Source organism: Canis lupus, chromosome 16 (genome assembly GCF_048164855.1).
Source record: "Canis lupus baileyi chromosome 16, mCanLup2.hap1, whole genome shotgun sequence".
NCBI classification, from domain to species: domain Eukaryota; kingdom Metazoa; phylum Chordata; class Mammalia; order Carnivora; family Canidae; genus Canis; species Canis lupus.
Window position 1 is genome coordinate 12,013,135 of NC_132853.1, and position 15,682 is coordinate 12,028,816.

Genomic DNA, 15,682 nt, shown 5'->3' on the forward strand with positions numbered 1-15,682 from the left:
AGGCAATGAGAGCCGGGTTGTAAAAACCACCCTTGTCTCCTATTTCTCAATTCTTCCTGAAGCTGGTTTTCAGAGACTGGCCTACTTTGTCTTCAGTCATCCAAATTTTAATCTGAATTTCCAAGTGAAACCTGTTCATCTAAATTCTCCTGGCTGCTCCTAAGTGAGTGTCCTGACTTGAGACCTGTGGCCTCTTGGGTGTGTCATGATTCTTGAAGACATGAAGCCCCAGCTCAAGCCAGACTCTTGCACACCAGCACCACCCCATTACTTTCCATCCAGTAGGGCAGAGACAGCGCCTGGGAAAATGCATAACTGCTGCCTCATCTCCAGGCCTTTCCCCACAAAAATCTGTAACAGACCTTTTCAGTTTGTGACTCAAAACTCAAACGGCACATTTCTTTGAACAAAATTTTATACAATCTGAAGTTTCTTAAAGTCTGAGGATTCTCATGAATGGATTCTCCCCTCTGTCCAGAGACTGGGCATCTGGCTCCTAGTTTTGGAAGCGAGCACTAATAAAGTGGGTATAGTCTCCTTAGGAAGTGACTTCATTTCCTTGTGGTTCACTCAGGTCTGGGGTATCCCCTTCTCTCTGAAAAGCTCTTTCCAGCCAGCCCCTGGACTGGGGAGGTGGCCAGGCGTGCAGCAGATCACAGTGGGGAGCCACAGTGTACACATTTCCTGCCTTTGAACTTGACACCCATGTTTTCTGAGAACGTGAGAACAGGCTGAGTGTACAGATAATTTCTAGGACTCAATCTTTCGCCAGAAAGAATTTAAGATTTAACGTGGATTTATTTAAAAATATAAAATATGGAAAAATAAATAATTTAAAAGACTAGATTGCCCCTTGGTTTTCCCACATTCACAGCCTGTCTCTAAGAGCCACTGTGGGCAATGATAAGCTCAGCCCTTGAAGAAAGAAGAGATCTGGAATGTGGCAAGGACATTCTAGCTTCCCCTGCTTCCTCAGGCCAGGAAATGCACTACTTAACGTTAATGCTATTTGAGGCTGGTGATATGTAAAATGGTCTGAAATCACCAAAACCAGGAGAAGAGAGGGAGGTGGTTTCATGGCTGGAGGAGCCAGGCCATCCCCCCAAGACAGGTGGCCCTAAAACAGGCCAGGCCTCATCCAGCGGACAGTGGACCACATTCCCTCCTTGGAAGTCAGTAGGCTTTGGCCTGACTTCCCGGGCCTGGGTTTGGTCCTGGTGTACTAGGTGGGAGGAGGCCCCTGCTGCTCCCTCGCTTAGGGACCCAGCCCCCTGTGCTCAGATGGGGAAGGGCATGTCCCAGGGTGCACCACAGGTCAACTCGAGTGCTGCAGACACGGGCTGGGGGGTGGGGAGGTGTGGGCAGAGGGTGCTCCAGGCCACGTCCCACCCAGATGTCTGCTCCGAGGGACCAAGGGTGCGGCGTGGCCCATGTGTCCCATGTGTGTACTGCCCGCGGGGTAAAGGACATGCCGTTAGTGGGGCTGGTTCGTCTCGGGCACTGCCACACTGCTCTTCAGCCGCCTCTCAGGTTCTTGGAAGGAAAGCATGTGAACCTCGAGCGGTCGGTCGTTGGCTGCCTGGAAAGGGGGAAAGTCCCCGACAGCCGCCTCTTCCATCTTTTTAGGGGCTTTTGGTCAGATAACCTTGCGTGGAGGCAATAGTGGTCCTCGAGCAGACCTCAAGACACGGTACAAATCGTACTCGAGTGCTGATTTTTCAGTGCTTGCTGTCTCTGGATTTCTTTGGAAATCCGTCTTTTGATTCCTATCAAGTACAGCTCTCGGTCAAACTTGCCAGCAGCTAGCGGGATGCTGTGGAAGAAGGGGCGTCAGCCAGGCAGGCCCGGCTGGTGGCTCAGCCGCCCATTCCCCGCGGGCCTTGGGGACCGGCCGCGAGCAGCAGGACTCCCCCCAACCATGGGGCTGCCACCTGTGTGACAGCTGCTTAAGAGCAACCCTGGACCCACCTGGGGTTCTGCCCGTTCCCCACCCCCAGGCCCCGAGGCCCCGAAGCCAGGACATAGGAGGACATGTGTCAAGGGTACTGTACTGACTTGTCTCTCCCCGGCCTCACTTTGACCCGGAACAGGCCGTACACGGGGCGGTGGTCAGACGTCTTGATGCCAGGGCAGGAAGAATACCTGACTGGACAGATGTCACCCTTGTGGCGGCTTCTGTACATGACCCGGTCCTGCAGGAAAAACCCCATACACAGGAGCCCCAATGCCACACAGCTTGGCCTGCGTGTCTGTCACCTCGGCCTTGCTCGAACAGTCCCCAGGCAAATCCCGCTGGAGTCCATGCCCGGAGCCCCTCACCAGAGCCCGTTGCACCCACAGGTGTCCAGGCAGCAGGTGGGGCCTGGCTGTGCTGCAGGTGGCATCTGCTAACGCCCAGGCCCGTGAGGAGGTGGAGGCCGAGGCCGAGGCCGAGGCTCCAGTCCTGTGCCCCAGAGCCAGGTGCAGGTGCCCAGCCTGGAGCTGCGGGTCCCGTGGGGTCCCCTCCCTTCACCCGTGCAGCCAGCAGCTCCAACCAGTGATGGCATGGGGCATGTGCCCCGCCCGGGCCCAGCAGACCACCCTCAAAAGGGCCCGTTGGGAGGGCACTGAACCCAACCCCAGCAGTCTCAGAGAGGTGTGGTCACTAGCCCACGGCAGGCACCACATTCAGGGGTCCGGTCTGGCTCAGGGGCCCATGTCTGGCTGCACCCCAGCAGGCCCTGTGGCTTGTGGGCGCTGCCCTCACACTCAGGCCTTGGCCACAGAGCAGGGCCACATGGGGAGGACAGGCCGGCACCAGGCGCGTGCTCACCGTGTAGGATGGGGTCCTTTGCTTGGAGGTGGTGTCGTAGGAGTCCTTACCAATGTCGAACTTGTAGGATGGAAGAAAATGGATGTCTGGCTCCTGGAAGCCCTTGAAGATGGACCCTGGCACAGTCACAGCCTCTCATCAGCCCCCTCGCTGCCCCTCCTTGGGGGTGGGAAGGCCGCACCTCACCCCCGAGACCTCACCTTTCTTCATTTCCTGGGTGAGCTGGTCATGCTGGAGCAGAGTAGACACCTTCTCTACCAGGTCCTGCTTCAGGATGGCCTCCACGGCCACGCGCCCACCACTCAGACGGAAGTTGAAGTCTCCAAACCAGAACACCCCATCGAACCGGGTGGTGACATCCGCTGCAAAAGGAGAATGCCCATGAACCCAGCCCTCCCCGTGCTCACCATGCCTTAGCGACAGGGACTGGTCTGGTCTGTGTCCCACTCCAGCTCCCTGAGCCACAAGCAGGGACTCCCCAGGGCAAGGGGGGAGTGTGCACCACGGCCTCCTTGGCCCACAGTCGCATTCACCATCTCTTGTTTCAAACAGCAGCAAACACCGGGGACGGCACGGCCCTCACACTCACAGGAGCCCACCCTTCCCTTGCACACTGCCTTCACCAGGGCACCGTCCCCAAGGGGCAGCCAGGAGGCAGGAGGGCCTGTCGGAGGGGCTAGTGGGAAGGACACAGACCCAGCTCGGGAGGCTGGGCTCCTCATGGAAGGGTCACAGCTTGTGAGGAACCCACTGCCAGGCCGTGTTCAGAGCTAGTGACTTTCTAGACTTTTCTGACCTTGATTCTCAAAAGCTCTCCAAGTTTACTCTCACTCAACTACTTGGAGAATAAGGCAGAAGCACATGGACAGGGCCTCACCAGCATCGGAGCGGTAGGGGCTGGTGTCAGGCACACTCTTGGGCAGGGCCAGGCCCTGGATGGTTCTGCTATAGTCCAGCAGCCTCTCGCTCACCTTCCCGTCTCCAGCTGTGAGAACAGAGCATTAGGGGGGGCTCTCCGGTGGGGCTTCTGGACATGAGGGAGCCCCTGCCCACCAGATGTGCTCGGCAGGGGCCCAATACCCTCCTCCTCCCTGTAGCAGGGCCATGTGCCATGGGACAACATGGTCCCAGGTGGCGGGCCCCCTGGCTTCCAGGCCTCTCCCGGCGGAGACAGGGGAGCAGAGTCCCTGATGCCTGGGACTTACAGGTGAAATGGGATGTGATGAAGAGAAAAGAGGTGCCGAAGAAAGTGAAGCTGACGCCCAGGGCCCCCTTGGTCTTGATGTGAGATACGATGCGCGTGGTCACCGTGGAGCTCTCCACCTCTGTGGGACAAAGGGGTGGGCTGACTGTGGCCCGGAGGCTGGGTGGGGTACCCAGGGTGCTGGCGCAGGGCAGGGCAGCCCGCATACCTGAGCAGAACCAGATGAGGTCCCTGCGGATGAGCACGGACATGTAGAGTGCCCCATGGGCTACCGAGTACAGCGTGACGTAGCGGGGACCCAGCGTCTCCTGCAGGCGCGTCTCCCACTCCCGCCTGTGGAGGGAAGTGGGGACAGCTGGGGAAGGGGCTGGAGCCTCCCAGCCCCGCAGCCAAGAGAGCCCGGCCACCTGGCCTTGTCCTGCAGGGCCAGTGGCATCCAGACAAGCATATGAGGGCTCCTGGGCCACCTTGTCCATCTTCAGTGCAGGCCCTGCAGCCTGAGTGTCACCCCCCCACAGGGCTCTCGGGCCACAGCAGCTTCAGCCCCAAAGGCCGCCTCAGAGCCGTTCACAGGGCCTCGGGGGCTGACTGGGGCAGGGGTGCCCTACCTGTCGGAGCAGCCCTCCTGGACCCCGATGACATACAGGTCCTGGGCGTAGTCAGCCTCAGCAGGCAGCAGGAGCTCATCCAGGTTTGGGGGCAGCTCCTGCAGAGGACCGTGCCTAGTGGGGCTCCCACTGGGCCTGTGGTCCCAACCTCCCCCGCAGGACACATCCAGGGGTGCTCAGGCCTGGGCTGGCATCTGTGCCCCTCCCTCGCCATGCGGCCCGTGCCCCCAGATATGCCCGGACGGGGCACGGTGCTCCCAGATGTGAGCGCTCCTCCACCCTGCGGCCGGGTGCACGTGCACTGGGCTGGCCTCCAAGCCCTCGGGGCCCTGGACGAAGAGCGCCATCCCACGCATGGGAATGGCATCCGAGGGACAGCAGTGCCGCCAGCCTGTGCACCTGCCTCCTTCAGCCAGAGGAACAGTCACTTTTCTCTCCTTCTGGGGGCTGTGTTGTCAGGACTCCTGGTTACTCAGCCAAACCTCGTCCCCTCCCCAGGGTCTGTCCCCAGGGCCAGCCTGGGGCACTACTGTGCAGAGTGAAGGGCCTTCTGTGCTGTCGTTCCCAAGCATGGTGGCCCGTGTGGGCAGCAGAAGGCACTCGAGATGCCACCACGGCAACCATTGCCCCACTGGGCGCTAGGATCGCCCACCAGGCAGGAAGTCCACACCCAGCCCCAGAAATCAGAGCACCCCATGTGCAGGGCATGGCACCCACCAACCCAAGGACGGTCCTTGCAGTGATGAGGGAGTACTAGGGAGACACAGCTGAGCTGCAGAGAAAGCCAACGACCCAGCATCCAGGGGCCCCTAAATCAAGAGCTAGAGATAATGTGCAGACCTCTGGGCCAATGGCTGTCAGGACACAAGGCGCCTGTCACACCAGAGCGGCTGGAGGCCACCACTGTCCCCTCCTCACAGAAGCTGCCCAGTGACCCCGAGGCGACAACTACCAGACCAGGCCGTGCAGGCTCACTGATGGTCACAGTTGGCCCCGCAGTGGGGAGGTCATGTGGGAGTAGGGGCTCTTGGGAGTCTCTGTCCCCTTCTCTCCATCTGCCGTGAGCCTACAGCTGACCCCAAACAAACGTACGCGTAAGTCATTGGTCTCTTCCCCATCAGGCCGTGGGTGAGGCAGGTACCTTCCAGCCAAGGGGCTTCTCTGGGGGTGACCCAGGCGTTAGGGAGGCCGGGCAGATGGTGCGCAGCCTGGAGGCCCCAAGAGAGGATCTGAGTGGGAGTGGGGCACATACCTTCTGACCTTGCATGTTCCAGGTGGCCACGAAGAGGGCCAGGTTGCGGTCTGGGAAGTACCGGGCCAGCTCCTCCGCCCCCATCAGGGCCCCACTTGCCAGGAGACTCCCCTCGAGGTAGCTCCTGCAGAGAGAGGGCAGGTTCAGAGGGGACCAGGTGCAGGGACACACCGGGGCACGCCTGCCAGCCTCAGGCCCCTCACAACGTGGAACCCTGGTTTGGGGAGCTTTCCCAGAGCTGGGGTTTCCTGAGGCCCTGTGGGTGGCATGCGGCATGCGGCATAGCCACAGTTCACTGTCCTCCTGGAAACCCACTGCATTCACAGCCCTACAAACACCAGCACGAGTTCAACTTTTTTGTCACCTCCTGTGACGAAGGGCATGAAGGTGATGTCTGGGCTCTTCCAATGGGGCCTGTAGGCCTGGCCCTAGCCCGAAGCACCCTCTGCCAGGGGCTTGCCTCTCTCTCCACGTGGCATCGGGGCCCAGAAAGCTTCAGGGGCATGTCCACCCTCATGACAGTGGACACTCAGGACACACTTCAAGGGTTGAGCAGCACAGTGCATGCAGGGTCACAGCCTTGGTCGTGGAGCACCTGCCACTCTGCCCGCCCCCGCCAACGCAGCCTACAGGGCTCCGGGACGGGCCACCTGTCCGTCAGAGCCCTCGAGAAACCAGCCCAATGTCCATTAGCAGACCCGGAGTACTTTCCATGCCTGCTGACTCTTCATGCCAATTCACTAAGAAAACCTACACTTTACTCTTGCAAATAGGAACCATGTCCTTGGGATCCCTGGGTGGCGCAGCGGTTTAGCGCCTGCCTTTGGCCCAGGGCGTGATCCTGGAGACCCGGGATCGAATCCCACGTCAGGCTCCCAGTGCATGGAGCCTGCTTCTCCCTCTGCCTATGTCTCTGCCTCTCTCTCTCACTGTGTGCCTATCATAAATAAATAAAATAAAATAATTTAAAAAAAAAAAAAAAAGGAACCATGTCCTTTGAAGGAGATCCTATCAAGGGCATGGCCGCATGGTCTGGCTGAAGCAGAATGCTGTTCTAGGAGGTCCCACACCCTCCGTCCTAGGCCCTGCTGGCTCAGCCTCATGCCAGGGACTCGAGGGCACCTTGTCCTCTCGGGACCAGTCCGTCTGCAGGGTAAGCAGGACACAGCCGAGAGCGCAGTGCTGCAGACTCCGTCCCAGGCCCTGCAGCCTGTGTGCCCCATACCCCCCCACAGCAGGCGGCCCTCCTGGCATAGGGGCCACTGCTCCACCCTCAGCCAGGTCCCACCCTGGTTGTGGACAGTCCCTGAGCCGATAGCCCTTTCACGCTTTCTGCTGGCCGGGGCAAGAAAGCCAGGACCTTGTGACCTGGGAGGAGTACGTACGACGCCACCTCAGTGTCCCTGAGGAAGGGTTAGCGCCACTTGGCCATGGATGCTGCTGTACAGGGGCCCGTGCCCTCCCCTCCCACCTTACATAGCGGGAGACAGCCACTCTCCAGTGCTTTACAGGACCGTGTGCTCATGCTCATTCCAGAGCCACCAAGGGCTGGAAAGGCAGGTCGGCGGTATCCCCATCAACCTGCTGTTTGCTGCTTGTCTCAACACAGTGACTCGAGGACCCAATTCTGAACGTGATTCTCATTCCAAGGAACGAGTGGGCTATGGGCACAAGTCCCATGCAGCGCACCCAGGGCAGGATCACTGCCTGTGCACCGGGAGGCCTCGCCATCTACAAGCAGCTGTGACTCCCTCCGCCTCCTGACCCTCAGAACCTGTGCAGGGGAAGGGGACCCCCCAGCAATGGCCTTGCAGAAGTGACCAGTTAAGAAGCGACATGAGAGCCTCCCTAAGGTTTAGGGCAGGCGCTGGGTCCAACGACCAGTGCCCCTGAGAGGAGACGCAGGCATGGTGGGCAGCCGTGTGAGGGCAGAGGCTGAGGGATGTGGCCACAAGCCAAAGGACACGGGGGCCCAGAAGCTGGAGGAGCCAGGAAGGACCCTCCCCTGGAGCCTCTGAGGGAGCATGACCCTGCGACATCGTGGTATCTGACGTGAAGGCTCCAGATCTGGGAGACAATACAGTCCTGTTGTCCTGAGGCTTGTGGCCATTTGGTTCCAGATGCCCGGACACCAGCGCACTGACCATCCTCCCAGCTTCCCCGGTGCCCTGTCCAGCTGGGCTGGTGCTGGTCTGGATGGCGGAGGGCAGCAGGTGAGGGAAGTGGGGCCAGGGCTATACCTGGTACCTTGGGGGCCATGTTGGGGAGCAGGTGGCACAGAGACCCCCAATTTAGGGCCACGGCCCCAGCTGGGAGCAGAGGCCAGGGCCGACCAGTAGGAGGGGCCAGAGCTGTGAGCGGGCTGGTCCGGCTCAGAAGGACCAGGCAGGGAGGCCTTTTCAAGCTGTAGCTGGGCACCTCGTGCACCCCACGACCGTGGTCCCCAGAAACCAGACACAAGGGCTTGGGCGAGCTGGGCACAGAGGGATGTGGGACACCTGGTGTGTGAGTGAGGCCAGAGGCACATGGGAGAATCCTGAGTGAAGGGAGGACCGCAGGGGAGGGTTCTTCTGAAGCTAAATAAAGTCAATGTGCTAGTTGACAAGGTGGCTACTGAAGTCCCACAAAGGCTGGACACCAAGTGTCCTCTGTGTGCATGGGGCCAGTGGGGTGTTCAGCAAACAGTCCCAGAGCCTCAGAGGGATCGGGACGGGACTGGAAGCAAAGCGCAGCCAATCCGGCCCTGCCTGCCCTCCTGCCGCCAGCAAGTGGGCCCCAGGGCCCCCCTATCCCACCGTGAAGTCAGTGCGGTCACAGCCCGGGCTGCTTGCCAGCCAGGGGCTCCAAGGGCTCCTCCTCCGCAGCCACATGGGGAAGTGGGAGCACCACTCACAGTGACAGCCCCACAGCCGCACAAATGGTGGCACAGATTCACGCGCTGAGCCCTGGCCCCACTTCATGACCTGACAGCGCGAGAACAAATGACACACGGCACTGTGCACAGGTCACGTCCACATCTGAACCATGGTTCACAGGCACATGCGCCCCAAGTGCTGCTGAAGCATGGGGAAAGTTCTGGAAGGGGTGTCCCTCTGGAAAGGAGCTGGGAGGTGGGCACTTGGCCTGCCCATCTCTGTGCCGCCCCATTCTAGGAGAATACCCTCTCATGCTGCTTGTGGAGGTCCACACACGCTAAAGCAAAGGCCACGGTGATGCCCCCAACCCCCGGAGCCCCTACCTGCTCCGGACGTCCTTGGCGCGGATGGGGGCCAGGAGGCTGAAGGAGGATCTGGCCTCACAGACGAGGGGGCTTGGGGGCCGGCCAGGGCCCAGGCTGCTGTGGGCGCGGAACAGTCTGCTCTGTAGGTGGGGCTTGCCATCAACCGGACCTGAGTCCACTCTGTGTGTGGGCCGCAGGGACTCGGGGGCCACCTTGGGGTCCACAGGAGGCAGCCTGACGCTGGTCCCAGCCACGGCCCCATCCCGGTGCAGGAGGTCCAGGGAAGTGCTGATCATTCCGGAGATACAGTGGCCCCACGAGGAGGGGCTGCCACCTGCGCTGTCCTGGGCCCGGCGGGATGTGGGGATCTCCTGCAGGGAGGTACTCAAGCAGGGTGGGGACCCAGGGGGGCCGGGAGGCCTGGGGACCTCGTCCTGCAAGGAGCCCCTGGAGCCACCGGCCCCACTGCCCGCTGCCAGGTCCTCCGGGCTGGTCCGAAAACGCCGCCGCCTCCACGCTTTCTCGTCCAGTGACAGAGCCCGCTCCAGCCTGGGCTGCGGCGGGGGCTTTGGGGTGAAGGGCTTTGCCTTAGCTTCTGGGTCCTCGTTGCTGATTTGTGCCGGAAAGGTCAGAGGGAGCACCGGGGTCCTCTCGGGATCCTGACCGTGGTTGGTAGGCGGGGGCCCCAGGTGGGGGGCGACGTCTTTGCCTGTGCTTGGGAGCTGTCCCTTGAGCATCCTGTCCTCAGGCTGCGGGGCAGAAGCCTCTGAAGGGCCCAGGCACGCCAGCTTGCCAGTTTGGATGGCATAGCCTGGAGCCAGAGCTCACAGGTAGGAGCTGACCGGCCCAGCAGGGACCCGGCTCCTGCTGGGGCTGCCGGTGAAGCCCAGGCTCAGAAGTCGCTGGGCAGGCTCCGAGGAGAGAAGGCGCAGGGGCTCCTGTTGGGGCCTGGGGCGCACCGGTAGGGGCAGGGCCAGCTGCTGCATGGCCGGGAACCCTGAAATCCTGCAGTCCACACAAGAACCTAAAGTAGAACCGTGCTATTAGCCTCCTACAGCCTTGGCCGCAACGCCCCGTGACTGCTCCTGCCCAAGCCCCACTGCAGGGTGACAGGGACAGGCCAGCAGCAGGCTAGCAAGTACGCAATCAGACGCTCGGCCTGTGTCTTCCTCCTGGGAGGTGGGTGCAAGCTGGCACCTCTCAGGATGGGCCTGCTCCTCTGTGGGGCGTCAGGGGCGGAGGGGGCGACCGCAACCCCCCAAGGTCAAGGCCAGTTCGTGCAGCCTCGAGGGGTTTGGTCCCCGCGCCCTCACTCACTTGCGGGCCCCTCACCATCACTTGATCCCACAGGCCCCGCCCAAGAGGGGCCCCTTTGGCCGGTCGGCGGCCACGCTGCCGCCAAAGGCCCCCCTCAGCACCCGCGAGCCCGGGCGGCCGCCGCAGGGTCCCCTTGGGGTCCCCAGGGAAACTACCGTGGCGCAGGCGGACCCGCCCCCAGCCCGTGCTCCGGCCCAGGGGTCACCCCGCGCTCCGGACGGTGCCCCCGCCCCGCCCAGGCGTCACCCCGCGCTCCAGACCGAGCCCCCGCCCAGGAGCCGCCCCGCGCCCCGCACCTCTGCCCAGAGCTACCCCGCGCTCCTGCCGAGACGCCCGCGTCCGCCTCTCAGCGCCGCCCGCTCCCGACCTTGCGGGCCCGGCCGCTGCTCCCGGGCAACGGGCGTCCGGGCTCGGCCCCTGCAGCGGCCCCTGGCGGCCGGAGGACCCGGCGCGCCCGCGAGCGCAGAGACCCCGCCCCCACCGGCAGCGTCCCAGGCTCGAGGGGGCGAGGCCGCAGGGGACCTACCAGCACCCAGCACCGAGAGGCGGCTCCTGCGCCCCCCACCCCCAGAGGACCCACAGACAAATGTAAACAAGAGGTGATAGCGCCTGCGAGCGCAAAATACTTTATTTACCAATTTGCAGTGTAACAATTTGCACTTAGGAAAATAACAGCTCCCGCCGGCCCGGAAGGGAGCTTCTTGAACCAAAAGTCGGTGGAAGTCGGCGCAGACAACGGTGGGCAGGCCAGATGGGGGGGCTGCCGAGGGCGCCGGGAAGGTCTGGGGGCCCAGGACCCCCACTGCGCACCAAGGGACGCAAGGATGCTGCCCCTTCAACCCGGACTCTCTCAAAGTGACAGGAACAGATGTATTGAGCCTGCCTGTAGGCGACACACGGGAAACCTTCAGTGGCCTTTCCTGGAGGACCCAGGGTCCCGGGGAAATGGGGAGGCCTGCGCGAATTCCACGTTTTTACCGTTTCTGTACTCAGATTTAAAACACCAAGCAAACTACGTTCCCCAGCAGAACCTACAGAAATTATTTCCTAATGATTCTTATAAATATTTAAATCTTTTCTGCAGTCTCTTCAGACTTAACAAGAATGTGAATAATTTCAGGAACAGTCGATGAAGCCGTAAAGCTTGGAGTCCAGGGGGAGGGCTCTCCCTTCTGGTTTCCTGTGACTGCAGTCAGCACGCTGCCTGCAGAAGATGCTGGGGTGGGTAGAACAGAGGCAGAACCTTAGATGCAGAGCACGAGTCAAGAAGTATTTTCCACCCCTCTCTTCAAGATGTCACCACCCCCTGAGAAAGCAAGGCAAGTGGATGGCACCGTGAGGACCAGTCGTGACTCTGGCACAGGCAGCGTGGCCATCCCTAGCGGTTCCCCGAGGAACCTAATCCCACTACTCACATATGGAAAACACCCAAATCAGATTTGTTGTGGTGACAGTTTTAGTACCAGTGGGTTAACGTGGACTGGTCCCGGGTGGGAAAGACAGGGCCACCCCTCGTGCACGGGCAAAGCCAGTCCCCCTGGGTTGCATGGGACACAGACAGAAGAAGCTGGAAACGTCTTTGCTACCGGATGGAGATGCACTTCAGCGATTCGGGCCTCCCTCAAAAGCTAACCGAATTCTTGCTAAACCAAGTCCACATTTCCTTGAGGGCTTTGATGCAGAAAGGACCTCCCAGGGCCACAGGCGGGCAGCAGAGCCTCCCCTGGACCCAAGGCTCGCTGTTCACTGTGCATGGTTAGGTTCTCAGAGACACCCGGGTTCCTCAAGAGCGAAGTCCTTCCTGTAACAAAAATGCCTCCAGCCCCACCCAGCATGACACTCTTCCACAACTGAGCCTGTCTGACCCTTAAGTCACTGTTAGGTGAAAGATGACAGAGCCGGAGAGCTCCCGTCCCAGCCAGCGTCCTTCTGGAGCTGCACCTGACTTGGGCCATCCTTCAGGGACAGAAGCGGTGGAGGAAGAGCGACTATGTCACGTGGAGACACAGCTGCCCATCCAGGAACACAGGGATGCTGCAGGTGGTCTGTTGGAGTTCTTGGTGGAGCATTATAAGGATTTCAGGCTTCAGGATACGGCTCCAGGATGGGGACTCTCCTAGCTCAACACTGGGTACTTCCTCTGGCCAGTCCTCCCCATCCTTGAGCCTCCCGAGGTGGCAGAGGCCTGGAAAGACAAGTCAGAGTGCTGACTCCCACTCACCCAGCCCCCAAGGCCCGTGGCACCTTCGAACACCCGCCACTCGGGTGTGCGGGACCATTTACACCAACATGCAGCCCCGGTAACGGACCAAGGCAGGACCAGATCAGGGGGTCTCTTTAAAGGGGTCTGCAGTTCTGTCAGGTGGTAAGAGGGGAGCTGACCCCAGGGGCCGACCCCCAGGGAGGAGAGGCCATGGGCCTCTCCTGTGCTCCCTCAAATATCTTAGCTGGAACAAACATCAAAGAATTTCTGTAAAGCACAAACCACAAGGCAGAGATAACAGAAGAAAACTGCATCGTGGAGCAGAAAAGCAGATGTGTGGCAGCTGGGTGGTACCCTGGGATGGGATACAGTAGCCCCGCATCGGGGTGGCGGGGGCCAAGAGCCCGGTGCAGAGGGAGCAGGCCGGCCACCCCGGGCAGTGAGGGCAGGGGCTGCACCAGGACACGTGGGGTCAGCTGAGAGTTTACACCCTGAATGCCAGGACGACCCCTGCCACAACCTCCCCTCTCCCTGGCTCTCCCCAGGCTGGCTGCCGGTCTGTACACTACGGACAAGAACAGGGAGGGGAGGGGAATGAAAGGAAACATTGAAGAACATTGCTCAGTGAAGGATGGGCTGCCAGGTGAAGGGTGGCCAAGGGCCTCATGGGAAGAGGGAGGGCAGTGCGCAGTATACCGGCAGAAAAGTGCGGGGCCCCAGCACGGCTTATGCCAGAGCAGGGTCTGCAGGTCAGCGGGTGCAGTGGGGGCAGGCCTGCTGCCGGTGTGGGGATGGGGGCAGGGATGCAAGGGGCACCAACCTGTGCAAAGGGAGCAGGGCTGTAGAAAGGCATGGCTGGCCCGGGAACGCCCCCTGCAGGGGCGTGGTCGCTGGGAGCCTAGAAGCACAGAGAACCTACATGAGCGCAACGACCTCACTGGGTGCTGTGCTCCTCGGTGCACACAGACACTACTCCTGGGGAACCACTGACAGTACTTCTAGGTAAGCCACAGAAGCAGGTCTAAGACGCTTCTCACAACACTGGATTTAATTACTTCATGTTTCAAAGAAAAATAGTAAACATAAAGCAGCATGCAGAGTAAAATGCCTCAGAAACCAGAACATGCAAAAAAGTAAGGAGTGCACAACACCAAGACATCATGTTAGTGTCTATTTTAAGTGGTTAGTAAACATTTTCGATTACTTCAGACCTAAAAAATCCAGCTATAAAATCCAGTGTTTTCGTGTGCAAATAAAAAGGTCAGAGGAAGCCTTCTATCAAGCCAATGGAAAAGCTTCAATGCATGATACACATAAAAGATGAAGTATTCCTTTATCTCCCGCCCAGGCTGGCCAGAGGACAGCCTCCCTGCCGCCCTCTGCCAGGCCACTGAGACCAGGAATCCCTCCTGCCCCCGTGGGCATCTGAAACCCACTCATACACGGTGAGGCTATGCCTGAGGCCAGTCATTTGGAAAGAAATCAATCCAGAAAGAACACAATTACAAACTGCATTCGTTTACTAGGAAAATCTTGGGGTCCACACAATCGCCAGTATATCTGGATGGCTCATGACCTCCTCTGAGGGAGGACATAGGGAGAAAGGAACACTGCATCCTCTGGCGTGCAGTGGATGGGGGGCAGGGGCAGTAGGTCGCGTTAGTGACAAGGGCACGACGGCCAGCCAGCACAGCGCTCTCAAAGGGAACACAAAGGCGACCCAGTTCAACTCGTGTTCAGTGAGAATTGCCAGCCACAGGTACCTGATAAAAATGCTGGCTTACTTCACGTGATAATGAACTCATTGAACTACAGCGTGAAAGCTACAAAACAGCAAGAACACACACAAAACAGACAAATAAAAAATCAACATGCATGTTGCTGCTCCAAGCTGTCAGTTTAACCCCAAAGAGCTTCAGGATGCCATTAGAATCAGGGCAGTCCAAACGGGAGAAAAGCCAGAGTTAGCGTAAAACACCTATTTGAATGGACAGTTTTTATGAAGAAATAACCACTAGCTGGGGGGACTACAGTGGCCCTGCTGTGCTGAGTGGAGCCTGGGGCGTATGTGCTCCAGCCCTGCTCGACCTGGGGCTCCCAAGAGGTTCTGCGCAGACAAGTGGGACTGTGTCATGTTCCCACGACACCCTGCAGGTTCTTAAAAGCTGCTAACCTGCCTTCTACTCAACACTTGCTTTCAAAAGAAGCCATTGGACAGTACACGTGAGCCATGTGCCAGCCGGGCTTTGGGTCAGGGAGCCTCCTTGTGGGGGTGCCTTACCTCTCCTCCTTGGGAGCTGTCCTCGTGGGCAGGTGGGAGCTCAGGACCGGGGAGTGCCGCCGCCGAGCTAAACACCTGCCAGAGGAAGGAGACATGCAGCCCTCCATATGGGACGCTCCGCCCCACCTAAGGCGCCCCTTTGAGCACCGGCAGGACCCACGGGCTCCAGGGCTGATGGCCAATCTCCAGGGCACGGGGACCCTGGGCCCTGCCCGCAATGGCCTTGTCATCCCATCTCAGAGCAGGAGACAGGCTTTGAGGAGTTCTGTGACCCCGTCAATGTCAGGCAGCTAATTAACAGGAAGCCAGGCTTGAAATCCACTCTGTCCACCTCATACACCATACTCTGAATGATCCTATTTTACATGCAAATTCTAAAAAATTTAAAAAAACTTTACAACCATGATTTCAGGAAGACCGAGTTAGCTACCCTGCACACGTGGTTACTCTCCGCATCTCTAGTAGCCGTTCATTCAAGGAGAGAGACTTCCAACAGACACAGGCTGTGTGTGGGCCCCGGGTATACGGTGGGCCTGACCACCAAGTTGGCGAAGGTCAGGGCCAGCCTGCCCCCGTGGGGGAATGAGGCAAACCCTCACCGCCACCCTCCACGTCCTGCAGCCCCGCTCACCTGGGGCTCTGAGGCAGGTTCTGGGTTGGCCGAACCCCCTGCGGCCCCCTCTGCGGGCGGGGCTTCCTCTGCGTCTGTGAAGGGGACAGTGTGGGAGACTGTCAGTCCCACAGGAAGGCTTTCCCATGGTGCACTCACTCACGGGGACAGAGAA

General features: G+C 59.9%; 2 protein-coding genes across 13 annotated transcripts in view; both read right to left on the reverse strand.

Moving 5' to 3' along the window:
* Positions 1-397: 397 nt before the first annotated feature.
* On the reverse strand, positions 398-10,852 carry INPP5E (inositol polyphosphate-5-phosphatase E). 4 transcript variants are annotated; one of them, XM_072778691.1, is made up of 11 exons: positions 10,726-10,852; positions 9,115-10,120; positions 5,877-6,000; positions 4,625-4,722; positions 4,225-4,349; positions 4,018-4,137; positions 3,690-3,797; positions 3,013-3,174; positions 2,813-2,928; positions 2,056-2,192; positions 398-1,813 (listed from the first exon to the last, which is right to left on the reverse strand). In XM_072778691.1, exons 2-11 carry the CDS (start codon positions 9,831-9,833, stop codon positions 1,681-1,683), a joined length of 1,842 nt encoding a protein of 613 aa, XP_072634792.1. In that variant the 5' UTR covers positions 9,834-10,120; positions 10,726-10,852; the 3' UTR covers positions 398-1,680. The 4 variants fall into 4 exon arrangements, 3 of the variants coding, with proteins under 3 accessions (XP_072634792.1, XP_072634793.1, XP_072634791.1); XM_072778692.1 differs by having other exon boundaries at positions 2,076-2,192; positions 10,710-10,852; XM_072778690.1 differs by having other exon boundaries at positions 10,710-10,852.
* Positions 10,853-11,013: 161 nt separating this feature from the next.
* Positions 11,014-15,682, reverse strand: part of SEC16A (SEC16 homolog A, endoplasmic reticulum export factor) — a 33,711-nt gene continuing 29,042 nt past the window's right edge. For 7 of the 9 annotated variants that reach the window (XM_072778714.1, XM_072778718.1, XM_072778716.1 and 4 more), the window contains 5 exons: positions 15,529-15,602; positions 14,898-14,972; positions 14,380-14,439; positions 13,437-13,514; positions 11,014-12,598 (listed from right to left, as the gene is read on the reverse strand). In XM_072778714.1, coding sequence (XP_072634815.1) covers positions 12,530-12,598; positions 13,437-13,514; positions 14,380-14,439; positions 14,898-14,972; positions 15,529-15,602 — 356 coding nt within the window. In that variant the 3' untranslated portion in view covers positions 11,014-12,529. Of the gene's footprint in view, positions 12,599-13,436; positions 13,515-13,646; positions 14,440-14,897; positions 14,973-15,528; positions 15,603-15,682 lie in introns of those variants that run through there. The other 2 variants (XM_072778719.1, XM_072778721.1) reach the window with 2 other exon arrangements.

Coding starts and splice junctions, on each gene's coding strand:
- INPP5E (XM_072778691.1), bottom strand. CDS start 9,833: ATGCTCAAGGGACAGCTCCCAAGCACAGGCAAAGACGTCGCCCCCCAC. Junction 6,001..9,114: donor GCCAAGGACGTCCGGAGCAG/GTAGGGGCTCCG, acceptor CTCTCTCTGCAG/GAGCTACCTCGAGGGGAGTC. Junction 3,175..3,689: donor CCCCTACCGCTCCGATGCTG/GTGAGGCCCTGT, acceptor CTCCTTTTGCAG/CGGATGTCACCACCCGGTTC.